The 26,570-nt window shown below is 40.3% G+C and overlaps 3 protein-coding genes and 1 long non-coding RNA gene across 5 annotated transcripts; 3 read left to right on the top strand and 1 right to left on the bottom strand.

Annotated features, from left to right (window-relative positions):
• Window positions 1–420: 420 nt before the first annotated feature.
• Window positions 421–13,281, top strand: meltf (melanotransferrin). Its single transcript, XM_080887612.1, has 16 exons — window positions 421–721; window positions 1,341–1,495; window positions 1,900–1,999; window positions 5,103–5,285; window positions 6,272–6,425; window positions 6,538–6,605; window positions 6,723–6,907; window positions 8,116–8,281; window positions 8,378–8,529; window positions 9,014–9,110; window positions 9,208–9,402; window positions 9,768–9,921; window positions 10,399–10,466; window positions 10,594–10,754; window positions 10,945–11,137; window positions 11,576–13,281. The coding sequence occupies exons 1-16, from the start codon at window positions 679–681 to the stop codon at window positions 11,641–11,643; spliced, it is 2,142 nt and encodes a 713-aa protein (XP_080743738.1). The 5' UTR covers window positions 421–678; the 3' UTR covers window positions 11,644–13,281.
• Window positions 13,282–14,105: 824 nt separating this feature from the next.
• On the bottom strand, window positions 14,106–15,911 carry LOC308399593 (protein NCBP2AS2-like). Its single transcript, XM_080886950.1, has 2 exons — window positions 15,773–15,911; window positions 14,106–15,676 (listed from the first exon to the last, which is right to left on the bottom strand). Exon 2 carries the CDS (start codon window positions 15,624–15,626, stop codon window positions 15,321–15,323), a length of 306 nt encoding a protein of 101 aa, XP_080743076.1. The 5' UTR covers window positions 15,627–15,676; window positions 15,773–15,911; the 3' UTR covers window positions 14,106–15,320.
• A 692-nt stretch (window positions 15,912–16,603) lies between these two features.
• On the top strand, window positions 16,604–17,947 carry fkbp2 (FKBP prolyl isomerase 2). The gene is made up of 2 exons (XM_080886949.1): window positions 16,604–17,160; window positions 17,527–17,947. Exon 1 carries the CDS (start codon window positions 16,717–16,719, stop codon window positions 17,131–17,133), a length of 417 nt encoding a protein of 138 aa, XP_080743075.1. The 5' UTR covers window positions 16,604–16,716; the 3' UTR covers window positions 17,134–17,160; window positions 17,527–17,947.
• Window positions 17,948–20,347: 2,400 nt separating this feature from the next.
• LOC308399349 lies at window positions 20,348–25,363 on the top strand. Of its 2 annotated transcripts, none has more exons than XR_013972138.1 (2): window positions 20,348–21,066; window positions 23,570–25,363. It is a non-coding gene; the product is annotated as an uncharacterized lncRNA (long non-coding RNA). The 2 variants fall into 2 exon arrangements; XR_013972139.1 differs by lacking the exon at window positions 20,348–21,066 and adding an exon at window positions 21,961–22,628.
• Window positions 25,364–26,570: the final 1,207 nt, after the last annotated feature.

Raw genomic sequence — 26,570 nt, 5'->3', positions numbered from 1 at the left:
CCATCACAGAGAGACTTTTTTTTTAATCTGCGGTAAAAATAACTTTTGTGTAGACATGTGTATTTCTTAATTTTAAGTGAGATTTTAAATGCCCAACTTTTACGTGTAATCCTTACATTGTGGTCACCTTGTGGTAACAAGGCCGAACTGACTGCAACTTATGGAAAACGAACGTTACAAAAAAACCCCCAAATCATGTCAAATTTAGCAGTAAGAGCAGGTAAAAACACTTCTTGTTTTGTGAGTCAGTTACAACCTCAATGTGCTGGCCTGAATTCCTTCTTTCCTTTTGCACACCAGTGGAAAAGCACCACACTGATCGAGGAGAGGAGGGAGGGGGAAAGCAGAGGTGGGTTAAAAAAGACCTCTGTGTCCAGGCTTTGGCCTGCAGCCAGGCAGCGGCAGCAGAGACGTGTCAGACCTGGTAAACCAGGGAGGCACACTCCTTAAAGTCTAGAAAAAACTTGAGCTAATATCTTCTTTTAATCCCTGCAAGACACTATTATAGTTGTAAAACAGTGGAAAATACAGCCTTATACAAGCTTTGCACGTGGACTTTAAGCTGAGCCTTGGAGATTGAAGGAGGACTTTGACTCAGAAGTCACTTTATAAAGCAGAGGAGAGGAGAAAGGAGGTTATTTCATCCAGCAGAGCGGAAACAAGAACAAGGCTGTGGCCATGTGGAGGACAGTTGGAACACTACTGCTAATACTACATACTGGTAAGACTGGCTTTTTAAAGCTAAATATGCTGTAAATGTATGAAAGAAAGTGCAACCGTTTTTCTTTTATATGAAAGATCTTTGATCCTGTGTTGGATCTTATTGAGTGTCCATGTACAGAAAAACAATTTTACTTTTAGATTTGAATATTCTTAAGACTCTTAAGATTTAAATAATTTGGCAAAAAAAAAATTAACCAAAAATGATTAAGAAACCATAATGACAAACTGTGCACAACAACGTTACTTACAAAAGGTTTAAAAAGTAGGACATTTACCTTGTACTGGTGCCTTTTGTATTATTACAGTTATTTCTGGTTACATCTTTACTAACTGATGACCAATAAAAGTGAAGCTATTTCTATGAATAATCCCCTATTCTGGAGGAATAACACTGTTCAGTCCTTATTGCTGTACCACAGAGAAAAATATCTGAGAAAATGAATGTCGTGTGTGCAGTAAAAATATGCTTCCTTTCCCATTTAGTAAATTATTTTGCAACCCTTTTTAGATCCCAGCTCCCATGTTAGGAATAGCAGTGCTGAAGCAGAATGTAATTTTTGTAAATCAGGTGGTGTAACAATTTAATGCCAGAATAACTCCCTCTGTCTCTCCCTCAGTGTTTGGCCAAAGCACAATCAAATGGTGCACCATCTCACAGAACGAGCAGAAGAAATGTCAGGCCATGTCTCAGGCTTTCAGCACAGCCTCCATCCGTCCTTCCCTCAGCTGCGTCAATGCAGCGTCAGTGGAGGACTGCGGTCAGAAACTACAGGTAAGATTGAACTGGTAGGAAATCAAACTTGAAGCTTCCTTGGACCCAGAAAATTTGAAGATTGTTTATTTCAGTCATGTGGGACCAACAAGGACCCATTAAAGTTGATTAAATGCTCCGAGTACCATAAAGTACAGTCAGACTTCAGATAACAACATAAACCATGAACCAATAACTTGGTGATCTGTTATCAGCACAATGCACACTTTGTGTTTCTTTTTTTATGACAACCACAGACTGGGAGCTTCATGTTTATTTTAAAACCTTCATTGGTAAAGACTTGTTGTTGTTTCAAATATTTCTTCATTAGTTATCATCTTTGCAATGTTTGAGTTAATGAGTCATCCATTACTGCTGACGCCCTATGTCCTGTGTTTCACTATCATTAATATTTTTGTCTGCAGAGAAAGGAAGCTGATGCCCTGTCCATGTCTGCCAAAGACATCTACAACTTGGGGAAAACAGCTTCGTTTAAGATGGCTGGCAGTGAATCACAGGCTGGCTGTAAGACCCCAAATCAGTGAATTACAATTAAGGAGAAGTGATGAAGCTAGCGGGTTCTTAGCTTAGCTGAGCGCAGCATAAGTACAGGAACATGACAAAGTTTTTAAAAAAGGCCTTCGATCACTGCATGCTTGTTTAAATAATACAGAATAACTAGAAATGTCTAAATAAATAAAATAAATATTCTAACAACTGTTTCTTTGGCCATAGACAGACTACAATCAACTAACAAAACAATGAAAACAAAAGACACCCTGTTTCAGTTTTAAGGTTTTACATATTGGAACATTTAAATACAACCTCTAATGCAGTGGTTCTCAAACTGTGGTACACGTACCACTGGTGGTACGTGGGCTCCCTCTAGTGGTATACAGGAAGTCTCCAAAAACATTTTAAGATTAAATAATATACTATTTTCTGATTGAGGGATTTCTGAAAATTTTAAACCTACAGCTTTGCTGTCACTTCCAACATAAATGAAGACAAAACTAAACAGCAGTGACATTTGTAGGGTTATTAAAGTTGGACTAGCGGGTATATAATGATGTGCTATGTGGTGGCTAGCAACAGAGCTATGGTTAGCATAGTATAAACGCATTAGCACAGTGAAGCTGGAGGATGAACGCTAACTTTTTCAACTTGATAAATGTTAACGCGAGGGTTCCCGATGGTTAGGGACAAATGCAGTTGTATGGCAGGATGCTGTAAACGGACCAGTCAGGAGACTAGTGAGGTTATCTATTCACAATATGACAAGTAGATATTGCACCTTGGTATTAAATAAATAAATAAATTAATTAATTAATAAAAAAAAAAAGAACCTAAAATGCAGTACACCCCATGATTCAGTGAACCACGTTTAGCAGCAACAACTGAACATAATCACTTTCTGTATAACTTTATCAGGCTCTCACATCACTGGGGAGAATTTCGGTCCACTCCCTTTTCCAGAGCTACTTCAGATAATTGAGATTTGCACTCATTAATTTGTACACAGCTCTCTTAAGGTCGTGACAGAGCATTTCAATCAGGCTGAGGTTTGGACTTTGAATGGGCCTTTGCCACACCTTGATCACTTTTTCAGACATTCTGTTGTAAATTTGCTGCTAAGGCACAGATCACTGTCCATGGTATATGGCCGATTCCATGACTGCAATAGGTCTGAACGGTGTACTGCACCCTGCAGTATTTGACAAATATTGTGTACGTTATGGCCAAACATCTCCAGGTTGGTCTTGTCTGTCTAAAGGACACTGATCCAGAAGCCTTGTGATTTTGTTCAGATGCAGCTTTGCAAATCCTAAGCTGTGCCTTATTCTTTTTTAGAGGAAAGAGGTTTTCTCCTGGCAACCCTTCAAACAATCTGTACTTGTTTAGTCTTTTTCTAATTGTGCTAATTCTAATGAACTTCTGAAATTAACATGGCAACTGAGGCCTGCCAGCCCGTGATCACTCCTGAGGCGTAATATAATGACCATTTGTCAAGTTCCTGAGGGACGTGAAAGGTGACCCTCCACGTTCTTATGCTATGCGACAGGTTAAGGATGAAATCCAGTAGAATGACACTCCAACCATGTATTCAAGCCCTAACCCCAACCTTATCCCTAAGGTTAACCAGCACTTTAATGACGTTGGATAGTGTTTTCCAAAGCGATTTAAGTATAACAAAAGTACATGTGTGGATTCATTCCAAACGATTCTCATGTTTCCTCATTTTTAAGATCTTGTAACCTAGGGACGTGTTGGGTGCCCGGAAGAGTAATATATCGAGGATTTGTCATGTACTGTAAAATGTTACGCTTTGGGAGTGAGAGTGTGTTGTTTTTGCAGTTCGTCTGAGCATCACACATTCTGGGGAGAATTTGCTGGGGTACCCACAGTTGGGAAAATTGTGTCAAAACTGATGCTTTTATAGAGATGCTCACACTTACTGATGATCAATTAATCGAATGTATTTGATAAGGAACACCTGGCTGCTACTCACCCTCTTAATTCCCGCAGAAGCAGTAATGGTGTTTTTAGAGTTTCTCACACTATTTCTGAGTTTTGGCTCAGTTTGTAAGGGTTAGTTAATTTGTTGCTAATGAAACAAGAGTAGCTTGATTTCTCATAAAAAGCAAGCACATAGGCCTAAATAAACAGCATTACATATGAATAATGTGTTTAAGCCGTGAGACCAGTTTTCCCGTGATTCACTCGCGTACGTCAGTTTGAAGAGGAAAAAGAACTCCACGGGACTCCGATGTGAAAAGATGTAACAAAATATTTATTCCACAGTTTTTGCATCTTACAGGAGTGGTCGGGGTTTAACTTGTCCTCAACAAAATAACCTACTACGGTAGGAAAACCGTGTGGCTCTGTTCTACCCTGCTGCCCCGTATAGCTTATGCCGTGTTAACTCCTTTTCTCTCTCTCTCCCCCCTCCCGCACCGCATGCACTAATTTGCATACATCCGTGATGCCCGGATTTTACTATAAACACGAGTCTTTAAGGCACATGTATTCATGGTACTACGTAACCTAGTTCCACCATAAACATGCATCTATTTCCTAAAATTATTAATTACACAAACAAGCTTAACAACAGCGAAATATAAATACTAAAACATATGAACTATCTTAACTTGGCTCCCACATAATGTTTTATTCATATGTAAAGGTTTTACTATTATTACATAGTAAAATTCATCTTTTGTCACTCTTGAAGCTTTTATGACATTTTAAGCTTTTATGACTCTTCAAAAAGGATTATCTTCTGAACTCAGCGGAGAATATATCTCATTTGCTCTTTATATCATGTCTTTCTATTGAGTTTATATCTTCTGGCTTATCTCTACTAACATTAATGCACAGTGTTTCATAGAGATAGCAAATGACCAAGTCAGCCATTATGTTTACCTAGGATAAGTGTGTTACATTATGACTGCTGTTAATCCCAACAATAATTGTACATGTGGGATATTTCAAAACTGATGTGGTAAACTATACTTTGATCCCAGATATCTTTTGGTCTCTTCAGTGTCAACATGTCAGACACCATTTGTGGGTCTAGATTTATCAGTCTCATACAGCGGTTGCTAATACCTGTGCTTTTTTGCTTCAGCTGTCACCACCTACCATGCAGTTGCTGTAGTGAAGAAAAAAAACTCTGGCATCAATATCCACAACCTGGCAGGAAAGAAGAGCTGCCACACCGGGATAGGTCGCACTGCTGGGTGGAACATGCCCATAGGGTACTTGATAGACCAAGGCTACATGTCCGTGATGGGCTGCAACATCCCACAGGGTATGAATGACATGTTTGAGTTTTGAATATTTAGTCATTTTAGACAGAATACAACATGACAGGAACACAGTACAGCTAGCAGAGAATAACATGAGTTAAGTTTGTTTTATGGAGTAATCTTGAACAGGTGAGTACGGAGGTACAAGACGAAGTGACCAGGACAACACAGCCTACAGTTATTTTCACAGCTACATAGAACTTATTAATAAATGATCAGATGATAGCGAATATATATATTTATATATACACTAAAGGAACATTGTGTCATTTTAACTGGAAGTTGAACCTGCAGTAAAAAAATACCCGCATAGGAAGGTTATCATGATTAACATAGTGATGTGTGTTTTTAAAGTAAAAGCCTCCAAATGGTTGTATAAATCAGCGGTCCCCAACCTTTTTTGCGCCACAGACCGGTTTATGCCCGACAATATTTTCACGGACCGGCATTTAAGGTGTCGCGGATAAATACAACAAAATAAAACTAGTACCGGTACCGAAAAAAAAAGAGATATTCATAACACACGTGAAAAGACCGAGGAAAACCGAGTTAACGATAAAAAGGATAACAGGGACAGTGAGAAAGGGCACTTAAAAAGAGAAAAAAGAAAAATCTCCTGGATCACCTGTTGAGAGAAAAAGAAGAGAAAACAAGCAAAAAAAAAAAAAAAACCAGAGCAACATACTAAACACAACACCATCGCATTAATCTAGCTAAGTATAAACAGCAGTAAATACTAAATATTGAATGTTGTTGTGCAGCAAGCAGGACCGACAGCACACAGTGTTTATTTTGGTACTTCGGTGTATGAACTCTACAGGAAAAATATTAAAATGATAATGCTAATAAAACTAACTGAGATTGCCTGCTGAACATTCAAAGTAAACTTTACACACTTCTCAAAATACATATTCTTACAGAATAATGTAATACACCGGTTGCATGTCACAGTAACATTTCGTTGCATGTGTGTGTGTTTGCATATTAGGTGTTGCAAATTTCTTCAATGCCAGTTGTATCCCTGGAGCTACCCAAGGTGAGCCCCAGTCTCTATGTCAGCTGTGCATAGGAGATGAAAGTGGGCAGCACAAATGTGAGATGAGCAGCAATGAGAGGTACTACAGCTACGAAGGAGCTTTCAGGTAAACCCACATTCACACTCATTACACTCTTACACAGAAGATACACAGTTAGGTATGAGTCCAGTATATCTGTTAATTTGTTTCTATTTCACAACAATCTTGGTCTCTGTAGGTGTTTGGCTGAAGGTGCTGGAGATGTGGCCTTCATCAAAGACACAACTGTAGGGGAGAACACTGACGGTAAAGTCATAGTTAGTGAAGGGTAGACAGACATTAGTTGGTTATTATAGTAATTAGTTTCCTACTAAGCCGGTTTTATCATTCAGGATGTAACTTAACCAGGTGCTTCTTCACCAGGTCGTGGTCCAACCTGGGCAAAAGATCTGAAGTCCTCAGACTATGAACTGCTGTGTCCTGATGGCACTAGAGCTCCTGTTACTCAGTGGAGCCGGTGCAACCTGGTCCCTGTCCCATCTCGTGGTGTTGTGGTCAGAAATGACATCAGTCCCTCTGTGGTGTTTAACATGCTGATGGAAGGCCTGGTAGGTCCAAACAAACCCTCCTTAGGAACATTCAGACATTAATGGCACATCAGTAGCACCTCAGTAAGCCAAGGGGTTATTTTTCTGCATTGTGAAAGTCAGAGCCTTTTTTTCCCCACCTACACAGTATGAATAACCATTACAAAAAAATGTAAACAAAAAAACATTAATATTATTATTAAAGATGGTCACTAAATGTAAAGTTAAACAAACTCAGGCTACTGAACCTATTTGATTTTATAATCGGTTGAATACTACTACTACTACTAATAATAATAATATTAAATTGTATTTGCACTTTTCAAAACTAGTGTTACAAGGTTCTGCTGTCCAAACATTTTAAGTCAATTAAAAATCTTCACTAAAATTTGAAGGTGTGATTCAAATGTGAACAACTTAAAATTAATATTAATAGCAACTCCTAAAAGAAAAAGATGGAATTAAACATCATATATTCAAATAAACACACACATTTATGTACACATTTATGTACACATACCTAAAATTACAATATTCCTCCGGAGGTAGTAGCAAGCCTGGGTGACCTTGTTTGTGTCTCTCAAAGGTGAGATTAGAATTGAAAATCAACTAAACCTGTGCTGTGCTGCCATATGTTCCACTTACTGTCTGGTTACGTGCTTGTCAGTTGTACAGATGGCTAGTTAAGCCTGAATCAATCTCCAATAATAATTTTGGAAGAGTGTGTTCTTCGACCATCTGAAGCACCTCGGTTTAACTGTACTTATGCTACTGACAGCAAATTACCAGCTTCAGTGCTAAAAGCACGAGTAATGGCAAAAGCTCTGTGATATTAATAAAACTCCACAATAGTCACCAGTTTAGCCTTGGTGTGAGATTGCTTACATTTCTTATTGCATATAGAGTGTGTGGGTGTGTTAGTGTAGTTAAGAGTTCAAACTGGAGGTTGGCTGTGAGCTGAAAATGTAAGACTTCACTCAAGTCTGTGTTAGAGGCCAACTGAAATAATAGCTTAGAAACACTGGCATATGGTTTATATACATGTGAACATATGGTTACCACTTGGCTTTCAAGTTGTCAAGTTTGGAATAAAGTGTAAAAGTATTTTAAGATATGGCAGGATTTAACCATCTTAACCTTTACATGTGATAATGCCTTCCATGTTTTATTTGAATAACACTCTAGTCATAGTACTCCAGTGTTAATTGACATTGACCTCCTGTTTGCAGCAAAAGTCAAACTTCCCCATGTTTTCATCGGCGGATTATGGAGACGGAACTGTGCTTTTCTCTAATCTCGCCACCACCTTTAAGGCAGCTAACTCAGATGAACCCAAGAAATGGATGGGTAATAGGTACCATAATGCTTTGAAGGCCATGGACTGTGATCCCAAAGGTGAACAATCTTTTATTAAACACTTCGGATCATTCCTTAACTTGCTTTAAAACCTATTTAACTGTCTTTACAACCTACAACTACCTCCCATGTCAGATATCCCAAATGCCCTGCGGTGGTGTGTGATATCCAGCGGTGAGCAGCAGAAATGTGCTGACATGAGCGTGGCCTTCCAGAGTAAAGGGCTAACTCCAAACATTAACTGTGTCTACGGGGACTCTGTGACTGACTGTATGAAGAAAATCAAGGTAACAGAAATCTCCCTACTGGTTCTTAGTCCCTAAAACGACAATAACTCCGATCATTGCATTCAGTTCCCTACAAACACGTCACGTACTGCAAGTGTTGCATTTACCTACTGCATAAAATGATATTGCCTGACTGAAAACCTTCACAGAGATATTGCCTAACATTTAGCTTTACTGAAATAGCAAACATGACTGTGTGGGCCCACAGTAGACAGCAAACCCACCCCTGTTCTACAGCCCACAGCAGTTTTGCCTTTTGGGGCAAAACTGCTATATTAAGGATACATAATACTCACATGTACATTGTCTTGTTACCTCACAACTAGCATGCACTTACGAATATATGTAAATATGTTACTTACTTATCTCAGACAGCTATTATACATCAGCCTGCAGAATACTTTTGTAGAAATGATATAAAAAATGCTTTATTCTAGCAGTTCTGGTATCTTTACTCCAGCGTTTCCTTGTCATGTGTTTATAGAACAAAGATGCCGACGCCATCACTCTGGATGGAGGTTATATCTACACTGCAGGCAAAGACTATGGCTTGGTCCCAGCTACTGGCGAGAGCTACACAGGTAAAAACACAGAGACTCCAAAATACAGTCACAGTGGTCTGGTTTCACAGACGAGAAGCAATCATGCAGGTGGGGTTTTTTTCTTTTCTTTCTCCAGACGACCGTGATGGTTCCTCATACTACGCAGTTGCAGTGGTGAAAAAGAGCAGTTCTGACATTCGTAACCTAGACGACCTGCGTGGCCGTCGCTCCTGTCACACCGGATATGGCCGCACAGCTGGCTGGAACATTCCCGTAGCAGTTCTGATGGAGAGAGGTCTGATCAGCCCACAACAATGTCAGATACCCCAAGGTCAGTTTGGTGTGTGTGTGTGTGTGTGTGTGTGTGTGTGTGTGTGTGTGTGTGTGTGTGTGTGTGTGTGTGTGTGTGTGTGTGTGTGTGTGTGTGGTAGAAGTATGAGCTGATGTGGTCAGGAGGCAAATATAGAAAACTGTGAGCTTTGATAGCAGAGGCTGTAATAAAACTGTGTTATTTTTAGTTTCTCCAGTTCATTACAACCCTGATTAAGTTTTTTAAATTTTAGGCACATTTATGGTCAAACTGTAACACCAGTGGAATGATCAAACACTGCTGTTGCTCTTTCTTTTACCTCAGATAGAGCCTAAATTGTCAGGGCAGTCTCTAAATTTGCATTTTATGTTTCCCATGATGCTTAGCTGTTGGAGACTTCTTTGAAAAGTGCTGTGTACCAGGTGCGAATCAAGCCGGTTTCCCCAGCAGCCTGTGTGAACTCTGTGTGGGAGACGAATCAGGACAGAACAAATGCGAGAAAGGAAAAGACCTTTATGATGGCTACGACGGCGCCTTCAGGTACTAAAAACCCACCCCAAGCCCACTGCACCGCATCAGGAAATCTGGATTCATTCACTGAAGGAAGACATTTTTTACCCTCTTCTGTACAAACACTGCATTTCTTTAAGTCAGCGTTTGTTAAAGCAGCTTTGAGCAATATTTTGCCCTGACAGTGTATCAAATAATTTAAGAGGATGTTGTTAAAATATTTTCTAATATAGCAGAAACAAGGTTTTGTCCTGTTTAAAGGAGATTTTCCTTCCCACTGTCGCCAAGTGCTTGCATATAGGTGGTTGTCAGGTTATTAGAAGGTCTTTACCTTTCAATTTTCAGCAGTGGAAATTTCATACAGATCCAAATCACAGAAGCATTTCTGATATATTTGTGTATATGGGAAACATGCCACAGCTCCTCCAAATTATAAAGTATAAATTCTATTGAAGATTAATGCACTCACGCAACACTTGCATGTGTTTGTTTATCCGGTCGTTTCAGGTGTGTGGCAAAAGGAGAGGGAGACGTGGCGTTCGTCAAGCATTCTACTGTCCTCGAAAACACTGACGGTAAGACGAGTAACACCGGACTTTGAGATGCTCACCTTTAAACGTCTCCTATTTTAGGGAGAATAAAAAAAACAAACAAAAAAAACATGTTTACATTAAAGTCAGTCATCTGAATTGTGTTGTGTAGGTCTGCTGCCTTCAGATTTCCAGCTGCTCTGTCAGTCTGAAGGTAAAGCCGAGGTAACGCATTATAAATACTGCAACCTGGGCAGAGTCCCTTCCCACGCTGTAATGGTACGCCCAGACATGAACATCCATGCTATCTATGGACTTTTGCACCAAGCACAGGTAATGCTGTTCATCTGAATGTTCTTTGTGAGAGTCAGAGATCCTTCAGAATAAGAGTTTGGGGATTTTTGGCAGTATGTTCAAGGATGCTCTGAGGTCTGAGAATTCAAACTGGGCATCCAAAAGCATGAATTACTCTGTCAAGCATGATTTTCCCATGAAATTTTTATATCCATGTGTTTCTTTGCAGACATATTTTGGCAGTGACACAGGTACTGCTTTCAAGATGTTTGACTCACAGGTGTACAAAGGTACAGATCTTATTTTCAAAGACTCCACTGTGCGTCTCGTGGGTGTTGCTGACAGAAAGACCTACCAGGAGTGGCTGGGCCAGGTCTACTTGGACTCGCTGGTTGATTTGGAGTGCAGCTCATCGAATGCAGGTAAAGCCAACATGCTAACCTATGTATGTCAAGTCTGAAGCTCCAGGCACTAGCCTAGTGTAACATAAAGACTGGAAATGGGGAAACTAGTAGAAGTATGGCATGCTCACACAAGAGTTTAAGACAGATGATGGAAAATGAAATGAAACAATGCAGCGGCCTCTTTAAGTTGAAATGCCAGAGTGCAGTTGTCCTAAATTTCTGTCTTAAAGTTTGCAAGGAATAAAAAAATGTGTGCTTTGTATCTGATACAAAAAGTTCCACTGATGGACAAAAATAAACAGATTGAAGACAATGGAGATCTAGAGTTGAAGAAAACTTGTTCCAACTTAAATTTGACTAAAAGCCGGCCATCTGTCTCGGGGATTGCTTCATTAACATAAAAATAAGTCTCATGTACAGCCTCGCTAATATTTCTTGATCTCTCTCCTTTTCCAGTGGCGTCCTCTGTGTGGCTGCTGCCAACTGCCTTGTTCAGCTTCATGCTGACCAACTACTGGATGTAACAACAGCATGACAGGCCTACACGGCTACTCTTTTCCCCACTCCTTTCCCCTTTTTCGTTTTTCTGTATGCTCTCCTTTCTGAGACACAACTGTCACTTCTTTTCCTTTTTTTTTCATTCACCTCTTTTCACCACATTAATGTCCAGGCTTTAATTCTTCTGATTGCTGTCCACTCAACCCCCGCCACCATAAATGCATTCACTGCCCTGGGAGCCCTTTGCCTTTCTGTATTTGCCTGATTGTATGTTAATTAAACACACGAGAGGACGGCATGTCGGAGCTGCCTTCGGATGTGAGATGTAGTAGTGCTGATGCACAACGCTTCCTGTTTTTGTGGCAGAGGTATGAGTAAGCTACCAGTCGACTGTCAGCCAAATAGGGGAACGTGCTGCTGCCGCTTTGTTTACTAAAGGTGAGCTGCCATATCAGTGCATGTGCTGCCATCTGTTACTGTAAGTGGGTAATGCAGCACCGTCTCTCCAAATCTGGCTTTGCAAAGAAAGCGCAGTCTGACTTTTAAGCTCACGTGTGAGCCGTTAAAGATTTAAAACTGTCCTGACCTAGCCAGTTATAACTGGATTCACACCGGCTTTTTAGTTTCCCAAGGTTTCCTGTGAGTCCACAAGTCAGATTGCTGCTTTGCTGCCACTTGCACTGTAAATACTGCATACGAGCACAGCCTTTTTCTTGCTCCAGGCTGTTTCTACTGTAAGCTAATACCATATCAGTGAAAATGGACTAGTGTGACCTGCACACAGAGCTGTGCTGCGAATGTGTAATGACAAGCAACTCCATGTGCGTCCGTAGGCTGTCTGCTTCATGTATACTCCTCAAATGTTTAAATTTTAAGTCCTTAAATGATGCGATCAAGCCTGCACCAGTGCAGTGAAATCTGTTTTTTTCTCATTATTGATTGTAATCTGATGCATTTGATCGGGAACAGCAGTGTCAGCAGACAATACATGTTCCACCATCCAGCCATTTTCTGCACATTTTGCAGTTTATCCGTTTTTTCACAGATGGAGTGAATAAAACCAGCACAACCTGTCAGGTTCCAACAACTTTGGGGAGAACATGAAGGAGACACCCTGTGGTTTGTGTCGGAGGGTGAATGCGAATTTGTTTTTCTGGATGGTTGAAGTGACAGAGGAGTGTTGGTGCAAGACTTGTTTGGGTCATTTGGACTTTAAAACCTTGAAAAAATTGTTTAATTTCAATTTTTGTAGGTCTAGTCTGGTTAGGAAGGGGTTTGATTTTCCTTTAATCATTCCAGAGTGTGATCGCATGTCTTCCAACCCAAACAGCTCACTTACTCTCTCTTTAACAATGACTGTTTTTGCTCAGATTCACTGTACCTGTTGGATGCTGCTGCTGCTGCTTGATGCTATTTCCTGTTGTTAACATGCTGATTGGATGTGAATTTTTCCTATGTTAAGAGATTTATTTTTATATGAAGTTCAGGTGCCATATCAGTGTATATGTACTGACTCATGTTGTCAGAAACCAATGCCTTCTCTTTCTGTGGATAAGACATGTATTTCTATGTGAAATGATGGAACATGTGACTAATATTTAGTTGCCAGGCCAGTGTGTCTGCACAAGTATTTCTAAATAAAGCTCTTTCTAATGAAATAAAGCTCTTTACTGCAAAATGCACTCTGTAGAGCCTTCTCTAAAATTGTCCAGTGTTGTTTTTTTTTTCACTTTTCTGTAGGTGTTTCAAATTCTCTCTCCATGAGGATCTTTTTTGTGGCCACTTTATTAGGCACAACTGTTCAACACTGTTAAACACAAATATCTAACCGACTAATCACATCACCGTAACTCAGTGCAATTAAACATGAGGGAGGTGACCTGTTCAGGTTTAAACTGAGCATCAGATTTGGGAAGAAAGTTGATTTAAGTGACTTTTTGGTGCCAGACGGGCTGGTCTGAGTCTTTAGAGGCTGCTGATCTGCTGAGAGTTTTCCACACAACTATTTCTAGAATATAGAGAGAATGATCTAAAAGTATCCAGTTGGCAGCAGTTCTCTGGGTAAAAATATTTTTATTATTCAGGGGACAATAATTCTTCAGGCTGATGGAAGGGAGCAGAAAGAAAATAACTACTTTTTACAACCAACATTTGCAGCAGAGCATCTCTAAACAGATTACACATCAAACTTTGAAGCAGGTGGGCTATGCCAGCAGAAAACCAAATTGGGTGCCCCTCCTGTCCACTGAGATCAGGACAAACCCCCCCTCCAAAAAAAACAAACAAACCCAATGATCAATTAGAAAACAATGCCTGGTCTGGTGAGTCCAAAAATCTGCTGTGACATTCAGACGACAGGGTCCAAATTTGGTATAAACAATATGAAATTATGGATCCTTCCTGCCCTTATATCAAAGGTTCAGGGTGATGGTGGCGGAACGATATTGGGAGTTTTTTGTGTGTGTGTGTGTGTGTGTGTGTGGGGGGGGGGGGGGGGGGGGGGGGGGTTCTTTTTACACTTTGGGCCCTTTAGGACAAACTGACCATTGCTTAAATGCCACAGCCTACCTGAGAATTGTTACTGACTGCATCTTCTGATGGCTGCTTCCAGCAGGATCAAAGACCATGTCACAAAGATCAGATCACCTCAAACTGGTTTGTTGAACGTGATGGTGAGGTCACTATACTCAAATGAGCTCCACAGTCATCAGATCTCAATCCAATGGACAACTTCTGCCTCATGCTACCAGTAGCAGCTAAATGTAAAACTAGTGAAAGAAAAAAGAATAAAACAAAAAGGGGAAACAATGTCAGCGGCCTCCACCTGTAAAATTCCTACTCTTTTGGGGATAATTAGAGGGGCAGCAATAAGACTATTTCATTGACACCAAGGTAGCTGAAACTATAAAACCCTTCTGCTACTAAACTGACCAAATCAATATCCCTGAAGTTTAATCAACTAATGCTGTACACCAATTAAAAAGTGTTCCTTTACTAAGAAGTTATTTTCATTTGGTAGCAAGTGTGCTTTCCCTGATATGACCAGATTCCTACTGTAAAACTCACCCATTGATTATGAGGTATAAAGTTTCTGGGCAATTGCACATATTTGTAATTGCGTCTCTGTACACCACAGCAGTTTAATACAATCAAGATGGGATTTAGGTGCAGACTATCAGCAGTTTTGAATTATAATATTTATTGATTGAGTCACATCTAAAAGGTCTTTTTACACAGCACATCTCACTTAATATGAATACTTTTTTATTCTAGAAACACAGAGCCAGAAAAGGCTCTTTGGCAGGATGATGTGTTACGGACAAATGATTGCACAGTTCGCTACAAGGGATGAATGTCAAGAAGACCTCATCAGAAGCCAATCTAAATCTTCTAAACAAAAGGTTTTACTTAAACACAGCGTCCACGTCACCATCAGAAGTTTGTGGGAGGTAAAGAGCACACTTCAAGCTCCCACGTGTTTTCAGAAGTTTAAAAAGACATTGATTTTTCTAACCACAGTTTGTTATAAACTGACCTTGCAGATTGCAAGTACAGACATTACCGACCACCTGAGCGCACCCTGATGGTGATGGTTCACCAGCACGCCGTCTCTGTCCCATGCTGACACAATGTGCTCACACAATAGTTCTATTTAGTTCAAGCAGCAGCGTTTCGGTCACATCCCACAACCAGCTTGTCTTCTTCACTTCTTCACCTGCCTGGATCCGTCCTTCCAGCCTGACTTCACCTCATTCACAAACGTGTCTCTGACTCTCTTGAGGCGGCCACTGATCTCTCCCAGATCCCCGGGCACTTTGCTGGCCTCGTCCCGGACCTGCCGTAGCGTCTGGGAGCGCAAGGCCCGGTCCGAGGCGTCCCGTCCGGCTATCTGAGCCTTGGTGATAGCATAAGCTGTGATCTGAGCCGCCCTGCGAATCGGTCGAGACTCCGCCAACTTCTCAACGACGTGAAGGTTGTTGACGAGCGACGCTAACAGGCGAGCGAGCATTGTGGCAACTGGCTGTTAGCTTCTCCGTGTTCTCCCCGTGGGTTTCAGCCCTGTAAAGCCCACATACAAACCCATTATTGACCCTCGAAGTGTCGAGTACGTGGAGATGCAAGTTTAAGTACACAGAGAGAACTAGACGTACGTACCTCAGCTGAAGCAGGTGACCACTGAGTGACAGTGGGTGACGTAACGCAGACTGTGGGAGGGATGAGGCTAAAGTCGGTTTCGAGCTCGTCGTTCAGTGTTTCTTAAAGAAACAGGATCATCAAACGACTGTTTTCTTGGATTTAAAATGTTTCCATTAAAATTCAATTAATTGCATTTCACAGAACTGAAAGCAGTTTAAACAGTTTGCCATATGTGAACTTGGTTTTTGACTGTTAATGTGGACAGAGACTTGGCTCAGGGTTTCCTCTGCTGTCTTCCAGGGTAAATACGGCCATTCATACCACAACAAAATAAATACGCAGTTTACTTTAATATCCTATTTTTAAGATTTAAGACACACTTTTACTTTAATTTGTAATAAATAATTTTTAATAGAAAAAAATGTTCAGCGTCAAAACATACAAGACATTCCAGATGCATAATATTAAATTTCTAAGGCATAACAAGTAAAGTAAATATTTCACAAATTTAAAAGGATGTAACTTGATTTAAGACGGTTGCTAGGATTTACAAGGCTGAATGACACATTCAAATTGGAGAATTACAGCCTTAGTCCTTAGACTATTTTCTTTACATTTCTGCTTTAAAAAAACAAGAACAACAACAAAACTGTCAATAACAGTAAACTACCGTCTTTAGAAAACAAAAAGACATATTTATATATATATTATGTATAAGTGACAAGAAAAAGGGAACTTAGTCCCACACGGTACCGACCAGAATCAACCAATGTGAATCCAACTTCAGGTAATTTTTCCGGACGGGTTTTGTAGTAACACCACCCGGTAAACGACATCCGGTCGTATCTTACGTATATCCGCTTTCAAGAGCAGATTTCCTGCTCGTTTCTCATTTTGCTTCCCCCCATTTTTTTGCTCGCTGGTCTTTTAGCTTCACTCTCGTCAGACTCGGTACTGCAGCCATGCGGGTGTACGTGCTGTTCGCGGTGGCGGTGCTCTCCCTGAGCCCGGCGGCGGTGAGTGGAGCCGAGAAGAAGAAGCTGCAGATCGGCATCAAGAAGCGAGTGGACAACTGCCCCATCAAATCCCGCAAAGGAGACGTGCTGAATATGCACTACACCGGAAAGCTGGAGGACGGCACCGAATTTGACAGTAGCATTCCCCGCGACAGGCCTTTCACCTTCACCCTGGGCACCGGCCAGGTGATCAAAGGCTGGGACCAGGGCCTGCTGGGCATGTGCGAGGGCGAGAAGAGGAAGCTGGTCATCCCCGCCGAGCTGGGCTACGGAGACCGGGGAGCCCCTCCAAAGATCCCCGGCGGAGCGACGCTGATCTTCGAAGTGGAGCTGCTGAGCATCGAGAGGAGATCCGAGCTCTGACGAAGAAGAAGGACAGCTTTGAGAACGGTAAGATGTTAACACACCAGCCTGAGGGGCAAACAAAGTCTGCAGAAAGGATTGCTGCTTTCAGTGGTCATTCACCTAAAAGTGGCCCAGATAACATTTTCATAAGTTCAGATCCAGCTAGAAAACAACGTGCAGAGATTTTGGTAAAAGAAACAGCCTGACGGCGGGGTATCTTCTGCATTTTTAGACGTTTGTAAGCATTAATATCCTTAAAGCAAAAACACAGAGCTATATAACTAATGTAACTTATACATATGAAAAATCTTCGCGATTTGCTTAGGGGATGATGTCCTTGGACACACACTGACTGGGTTTTGTTTTTTTACCCCGACTATAACAATATGCTCTTTAACTTTATTTTTCCAGGTTCCAGGAGATGCTGCGGCATTAAGTGGAGACCAGGTGACACCTGATGAAGATTAAAAGGCAAATGTGAAAGAAGAGTCAGCAAAGCTCCTGTTTTCCTTCTACCAGCTTTGCTTTTTATGCTCTGATTCATTGAATTGAAATTGAGAAGATGCAAGAACTGGCTGTTTGTACCAGCTAAACTCTAGAGTGAGGGTTGACAGGAGCAGCTATGTCCTGTATCCTGACTGTGCTGTGCCGTCTCTTCATCTCATTTCATTTTAATTTTCTGTAAGCGGGTTTATTCACATCTGCACACTGTTTTTGTTATTTGGGGGGTTTTGTTCAGAAAATAATTTAGTGTGAAGTGGGAGTCGGGTCAGACTAGGATCATTTTTTTCACTGTAAGAATTTGAATTCTGTAATAAAATGTTTGTTAGTACTTTTCTTGTTTTGAGTTCTTTATTTTTTTTACTACTTGAAATAAAAGGACTGTGCATATATTTTTTAGCTAACCCCCAGTTATTTCTATTTTAATTTCAAGCAGACTTGCAATTGTTTTTTATGGTCTTTAGCAGTAGTTCTGCAGGCTTTCTGAAAGTCTTACTAGCATCCTGTTGCAAACATGCAAATTTTGTTTGCTCTATTCTAATTGAAACTAGAAAACCCCAAAATGGAAGACTCTCAGTAGTATGCAGTGTTAATTCATCCTGACAAACAATGGAGCTAAAGGCATGCAAAATCCAAAAAAAGAGCTCTGAATGTCTGTTACGGAGCCTGGAGACTAGTTTGCCTATGAGAGCTCAGCTTCATAAAAACAATTAATAATAAGTTCTCTCTCACACACACACACACACACACACACACACACACACACACACACACACACACACACACACACTTTCTATTAACAAAATAAGCTACTTGGAAAAAAAAAAGCAAAAGAAGGAAGGTAAAGTGGGGCACTGATCCTTTAGTAGCCAATAATAATAAAAGTGCAGTAGCCAATAGCGTGGCACCACATCTCACACAACAGCTGCACCAGTGGTCATGTGACTATGAGTCAGTTTAATAGTAGCAAGCGTTCAGTCTTTTGGTGGATATATATATATATATATATATATATATATATATATATATATATATAAAAAGACTTTTAAAACCGTAATATTAATGAGTTAAAATCTCTATTTTTGGCATAAAAGCCAAATTTGCTGTTTTATTTATTTATTTTGTTGACTTTGAGTTGGTGTGAACTTTCCTTAAAATACATATTTTAGTATGATTTTAAATAAACAATTGAAGTTCATTCGTGATTATGCACTTGCACTTGTGTAATAGAAACAGGACTCAAAATAGTATTTTAATGTTTTTATTAACATTTATTACATTTCTTTTTTAGGCTTTTGGGGTTTTGTGATTTATGCAAATAGCTCTTTAAACTGTCACAGACAGTCTGCCTGCTGGTAACAGTGACTGTATTTTGGCAATGATTGAATATCAACCGATGACTTTACAAATCACTGTACGTGTTTTCTACAGTCAGCAATACCAACAGGCGGCGCCATTAACGCGATCTAGAAGCTGCTGTACCCGGACTTTTTCAAAGGACGGACACATGAAACGGAAGCAACGTCGTCGCTTTTTTTTATTTTTATTCTTATAAACTTTATTTAACAAACAATTAGTATACAACATACGAACAGATGAAGTATACAAAACAACAGAACATGAACACACAAAGCCAGGGGTAAAAGAAAAAGGTAACAATTATAAGAATACACGCAAAAATTCACATACATAAATTTGTTTTGAGAGCCTTTTTGTTGGTGGAGTCTGATATTGATTGTATGTACATTTCCACATCCTTAAAATAATGACAGAAATATGGTGTTTTATTAGTAAACGTACATTTATGGATAAAAAATTTAGCTAAAAGTATTAACAAATTTATCAGAAAAAAAACATTTATCATACTTCTTGGGGAACTTAAAGAAACAGAATAAAACATTTTCCCATCGTAAAGAAAACTCCCTAAAAATATGGACAGTAACAAACCTGCTACGTCGTCGCTTTTCCGGCATGCTCCTAGTTGGATGAGAAGGGTCCAAGAGCACCTGACTGCAGCCTGTTTTCATGAACAAATGTGCCATTAGTAATTTAATAATTCTAGGAATCAACTAGTCTGCTTACACTGACCATGTTGCCACTTTGTTTGCATTTTTTTTTTTAAATCGTGCTTTATGGCAGATAAACACATACACTCTAAAAAATATTCATGGTGTTTGTAGGTAGAACTTAACAAAAAAGCATTTTTCTACTTAAAAAAGTAAGTTGTCTACATGTACACGTTTCAGTGAGTTGACTAATCAATGTTATAAGTCAGTGCAACACAGAAATTAATAAACACCTCCTTAACTTAAATGTTTGAGTATATTGAACAAAATACTTTTGTCATCAATCAACAACACAAAATATTAAGTTTGTGTAACATGTAAAAGTGAGCTTGAACATCCTTCGTGTTTGACCTGCCCATAACTGGACCATAACGAAAAAATAATTACAACTGCCATAAAAAAAGACGGAACGGAAAAAAACAGAGGTTGGCACCACTACCTGGTAAGTTTCTTGTTTTATAGTCTTTTATAAATATGTACTAGTTACAGGAATTTACTGCTTAAGTTTAGTCTGACAATGGCAGCTACATGATGTGAATTGACACTCTGTGTTATGCTAGTTGTTACTCTATAAAAGTATAAAAGAGCGTTTGTATTTTTTCCTGTTATTAATGAAATCTGTCAATTAAATCTGTCACTCTGGTGGTTACTTTGGTTAGTGTGATATTATTCTGTTATTATATGTTACCTTATAGATGTAATCAAAATAGTTGAATTATGATATTGTTGTAGATCATATTATACCCTTTAAAATAGAGTGTGTGATCTGTATGTAGTTTAGTTCTCATTATACTTTTGAGTTAACAGAACATATTCACATATTAGTTCATTAGATAAAGGTGCATCCTTGATCTGCTGGGAATGTGTTACACTGTTTTCTTGACATGCTTAATTGTTGAATCATGAAGAGAAGGTTGTAAGCAGGAGACTCTGTGTCTAAAGACAGGGGAGATAGATAGACCACATTCCACACCCCCACCTTACAGAAAGCAGAGAAACAACTGCCGAGGTCATAACTTAGGCGCTGTAACAGAGAAAAATGTGATGTTTTGGCTTTTACGACTAGCTGGGGGCCACTAGAGACTATAAAAAGCTGAGCAACCCGTCACCATTTTGAGACATGTGCCTGACCCTCTGGTAGCGTCTCTCCCGTCCGGACGTTGTAATGCTCTGACTGTTGAATTGTATGGAAATAAATGATTGTTGATTGAGCATTTATACACCGAGTATTGTCCCTCCTTCAGCCCAAAGATTCAAAGAACTGCGTGTTTTCAACAACTTGGTGCCGTGTGACCCGGATCTTTGGTGTGCTGAGGAGGTGTAGATTTGGCCTTTGGTGAGATCGTGGGGCAAAGTGAACAGAAGGCCGGCCTAAAACAGAAAGGTAAGCACAGCCTGTTGTATTATAAATACCAAATGTGCATATTGGGCTTTCCAAATTAATCTGTTCGCTGAGTCACATGTATTTTCACAGTAAATTTGTCGGTGACTGGTTTTTGGCGCAAGATACTAACAACATAAGTTGAGGCTGAATTCCAGTGTGTTAAATAAACTGCTTCTACCGAGATACTAATAACATACTACGTTGGTCTAGTTGCAGTAATCTGCTTCTACCGAGATACTAATAACATACTACGTTGGACTAGTTGCAGCCACTTTACCTTCCACATTTAATTTTGTCTAATACTGGCTTCTGTAGCAATAATACATTAGAATTTATTCTGAAGACGCGGCCATTAGTCCAGTACATTGAAGTCGAGGTTTGAAGTTTGTTTATGGTGTCGGTTACGTCCTGGCTCTTGCCGGCTATGAAATAGAAGTTGATTTAAGGAAAAGCAGATGCTGGCTTCACGGTGCGGTTAAACACTGGCAACGCGAGAGCGAAACACGTCCGTAGGTTTGGTTTATGATACGGCCGTGTTCCGGTGATGCGGCCATGAAGTGCAGTAGTGGTTGGTGCTAATTTTAGTACATTGAACAGAGGTTTGACGGTGGTTTGTGGCGTCAGTCGAGTTTTTTTTTTTTAAGGGCTGCGGTCATAAAACAAAGTAAAATTTTACTTGCCAAGAAGTACATAGAGCAAAACCTGGTTTATGATGTCTGGTATAACTTCGGGGATGCAAGCATCACTTTTATGATGCGACTTTGCCCCGTTGTGGCGGTCATAAGCGCAGAGAAAGGGGTATTTTGGTCTATGGTGCAGTGTGCTTTAAGAAGATCTAATAGTTGAGCTCAGAGGTTTCTGTGTAAAATTCCCGCTGAGGAAAAGTGTTGTGGGTGTGTGTAAGGCGCGCTCTGGGTGCTGTCTTGTGGGTAAAGCGCGCACTGAGTGAGAGTGTGAGTGAGGCGCGCTCTGAGTGTGTTTTTTTGTGTGGAGTGTGAAGCGTGAACACAGTGACAGTGACGGTTGATGTGTTTGATTAGGAGGACATTAGAGCAAATACACATTTTAGGATCAAAGGTTGATGCCTAGTGTACCTGTGGAACATTTGCCCTAGGAGTGGCGACCCTCCTGTCCGTGGACGCGTGGCCAGGACCGGCGTTGTCCGGGTGCCGAGGTGGTGACTTGGGGAGGTGAGGGCCCCCGCATAGCTACGGAAATAACACTGGAACGGCCGTGTAATCACGGGTTCACATTTATTCCGGACTAGAACAAGACACATTTTGCGACCAAACGTTGAGTCTAGATTAGTAAAGAAATATAAAAAGGTTGAATTCCTCGTTTCAGTGGTTGAAATTGTTGTGTGCCTGTCCCCTGACGAGTGTGAAATTAAAATAAAGAGGGAATTTGGAGCCACATAGAGATAGACGGGCATAATTGGGTGTATTACTCTGTGGTGTAATAAAAATAAAAAGGAGAGATAGTAAGAGGTGTGCAGTGGAGAATTATGGAGGAGTACAGAGAGGAATGTGTTGGGAGACTGGCGTACAGTTTACGCTGTCAAGGTGGGCGTGTTGCCTGCTTATTGGTTTAAAAGTGATGAAAATGAAATTAAAATAAATCTCTTAGTGTGTTAATACAGGAAGCTGCGGACCTGGACCAACTGCCCCCACAAGCACAGCGGCCGAAGCAAAATTATAGGTAATGGGAACCACACCCAGCACGAATCAGCAGCTGTGAAACAGACAGCAGCGAGGAGAGAATTAGAGGAGAAATTAAGAGAAGTTTTAACACATAAAATTGGGGCCAACGGACTTGTGGAGGTTGGGAAGGCGTCCGGAGCATCACAACAAAAAGGTGAAACAAAAACACACAAGCAGAGAAATCTGAGAGAAAGGCTCCTTTTAAGGTAACGCCTAGTTTGAGAAAAGATAAAATTAACCTGCTTTTATACAAATGCACATACACGCAATGAAGAAACAGCTTACACTCATGAACACGTGAAGATTTTCCAGCAAGGTTAAAGAAAAATTAACATACTTAAATGATGAAGTCTATACATTACTGACAAAGAAACCCTCTGGGTTGCAGGACAACAATTTAACTAAAAAAAAAAAAGGAACACTGGTCTAACCAACCAGGCAAGACACAACAAATTTAGTGGTTAAAAGATTCAAATTGTGACATGTTTTCTGTTGATTGATTAATAAAAGTGATTACTGAATGAAAGAAAGTTCCTTTTTTGGGCTTTTAAACATGATCTTAAGAATTTTAACATATACCGGTGTTGTCCTGTCAACTTGGTGGGTTAGGAGTTGATTATATCGGGAGACAAAAAACAAAAAAAGGGGGAGAGAAGGCTGACATAGGGCCTGGCCCCATTGTCTCCCCTCTGAATAACACAGCCAACACAACAACATTTTCCTGTTCGTTTGTTTTTGTTTTTGTTTTTTGTTTGTTTTTGTTTTGTTTTGTTTTTGTTTTTTCTATACATATTTAATTACAGGCTGCTTTGCCGGCCCTGAAAGCCGAGGCTGACTGGACTCCTGCTCTCCCCCATACGTGACACTGACCAAATGCTGCAACAGCTGGACCCACAACAACGACCTGAGAATGTCAACAGAGCTGCAGGAATGTGATCTCATGCAGCCGAGACGGAGAGCACTAAACCTAAGGCCCATTTCACTACACGGGGGAAAATTCCCAGACTGCGTCAGCTGACAGAGCTGTGACGAGACGCCCGCCAAGCCCGAATGAAAAGTAAGGCCGAGCGAAAGAATGCTGACCTTGATAACTTTGCATTCACACTGTGCAGGACAGTGATGGACCAACACGGATGATCGGGTGGCGAAAAAGGGCGTGACCGAGACAAGAGGAGTAACTGAGGACAGAAGGCACCTCAGAATGGACAAAAACACAGAAGAAGATGCAGGTTTCACCTGCGGTGAACATCGACACTGGAGAAAGGACTGCCCCAATTGGGGTCAGAACCAGGACGGACTGAATTTTGAGCAGCAGCAGCAGCAGCAATGGTCGCAAACAAACTGAAAAGGAGGGGGGCAGGACCCCAGGGCACGCTTCAGGCCGTGGTTTACCCAGAACACCAGAACAGGAAAGTGATGAACACACACACACACACACACACACACACACACACACACACACACACACACACACACACACACACACACGTCTCCAAACACACAGATTCAGAATGAAGTGAAATACACACATGAACACGTGCACTCGTTGAGTGAGTGAGAAATGACACACACACACATATACACACACACATACACACACACACACACACACACACACACACACACACACACACACACACACACACTGGAATGCTGATTCACTGAGAAGTGATGCACACACATACACATGCACACGCTGATGCAATGAAGAATGCTTTGCTTATGCTGATATGCAAAATGCTGCACACAAACATCCCAATGCATAATTTTTATGAGGAGCCATTGATTACCATTAAATACTTAGAATGTGTTATATGTCACCCAGAGGGCATTTATGTAGATTTTAGGAATAAGGTCTAAAAAAAGTTTGGTTATGAAAACAATGTCTGTGCGTGATGTCTGTTTATGGCTCAAGGCCTTGACTGAATTCTTTGCTGTGCTTCACACAGCCCTGATGAGGAACAGTGGCACAGAGTGAAAATGATGAATTAATAGTGTAAGTTTTAGGTCGGAGTACGGCATTTTCTGTGATTGAGTTTTAATTCAAGGAGGAACAAAAGGTGTTACGGCACCTGAGGTTCTCATTCCCACACAATATTGTCCCGGCAGGAAGCAAAATGTTCCTGTGAATTTCTGGTTGATTGTTTGGTTTTGTTTAGCGCTAGCTTGATTTTATCAGTGAGCTTTGGCTTGTGTTCTTTCTCGTAAGCGAGAGAGGGATAGTTTTATGCTTGGACATGTCTGCAACGGGCCCTAGTTTGTGTTATTTTAGTAGTATTTTGTTGGTTATGTCTGTTTTCGTTTTTGTTACAGTGCACTGGAGAAAAAAACATCTGAGAGGTGTGATCCACCGGTGGTGATATGGTGATATGGTGATATGTTGATATTTTGTGAGTTTATGATTTAACAATCAGCTCTTTAAACCAGGCCTGAAAGATTGAAATTTAAAGCGCTATGAAATATTCTTACAAAAACAGTTGCAAAGTGTGCTTCTCCATGATTGTAATTGGCTTGGGAGAAATTCACTTATAGGGAACACTGAGAAGTTCTGAGTCTAAAAGGATTGCACCGAGTCAATCCGGCCCAAAAAACAACAAGGAATTGTTTTCCTTTAAAATGATGACGTCATCTTGCTGGTGATGGAGGCTCGAATAGGTTGCGCGGGAGACTCCATTATCAGCAACATCTGGTATGAATGTGTATGGAGGTATGCATGTGAATGGACTGTGATGGACTGACAACTAAAAGTTTTGACTGACTTGATACTGAGACAATGACTGCACCAACTTTAGGATTAGTAAATGCCAATAAACAATTCACCCAGCCGACAAGAGAAGGGTGGATGCTTCGCTTTGTTTTGTTTTGTTTTTTCAGGAGCAGGAGGATAACAGAGACTGGAGGAGGAGACTGTAGCTTCACATAAGTATGAACTGCAGACTTAACACTGTGGTTGCTGATTTTGAGTTACTGATGTTTGCATTAAGAAAACTGTGCTATATTAGCTGTGTTTTGAGTAAGGTATCATGTTATATTATTGGGAATGCCAAATGCTACAGTGGAGAAGACTTTTTATACCACTCATGACTGGAATATGTTATTATTAACCATAGCAGGCCACTGTAAAAAGTCAATTAAATTTTATAGAGGAAAATCGCCAAAATGGAACAATACCTATGAATGACTGGCCACATTCAGAATAGAGATATGCAATAATAAACATTGGTCCACGTGATTTAGGTTCTCACTTGAAATAGTAAGTTATTAAATGTAGAATATAATCGACAGGGACATTTGATAGGATGTGGTACTGAAAAAGAACAAGAGCAAAGTAAATAAAGAAAATATTGTGTTTAGTTTGGATAAATTCAAATTAAAATGTACCATTACACTCAGAGGATCAATATGAAATAAAACATATGCAAAACTTGTAGGAAGTACATGACTGATAACTGTTCTGTCCTGAGCGTTTGTTTCTAGAGCACCCACTTGACCACACCAACAGTTTCTCGCCACCGAGGAGGGGTACTTGCAAAAAGAATAAAATAAAAATCTGAGTTTAACAAAACATTTTAAATGTAAATATCAAGCTTACCTTTTTTTTTCCATGAAATGTGCTTGTGGGCACGCCAGCCATTTTGAAAAGGTGGGCAAAACAATTGGCAAGGCCACACCCCCACACATGTGATATAATTTTAAAGGTACTGTTGCCCTCTCTAAGAAACATCAGGAATTAGAGGAGTGGCAAGTAGAGTATGCGAGCTACAAGCAAAAACTAAAATGTGTACTACAGTGTGCAAAAATGAA

The sequence above is a fragment of the Rhamphochromis sp. 'chilingali' genome (genome assembly GCF_963969265.1).
Source record: "Rhamphochromis sp. 'chilingali' genome assembly, chromosome: 7".
Lineage (NCBI taxonomy): Eukaryota > Metazoa > Chordata > Actinopteri > Cichliformes > Cichlidae > Rhamphochromis > Rhamphochromis sp. 'chilingali'.
The sequence above is the reverse complement of the archived record's forward strand: the minus strand, read 5'-3'. Positions and strand labels throughout refer to the sequence as shown.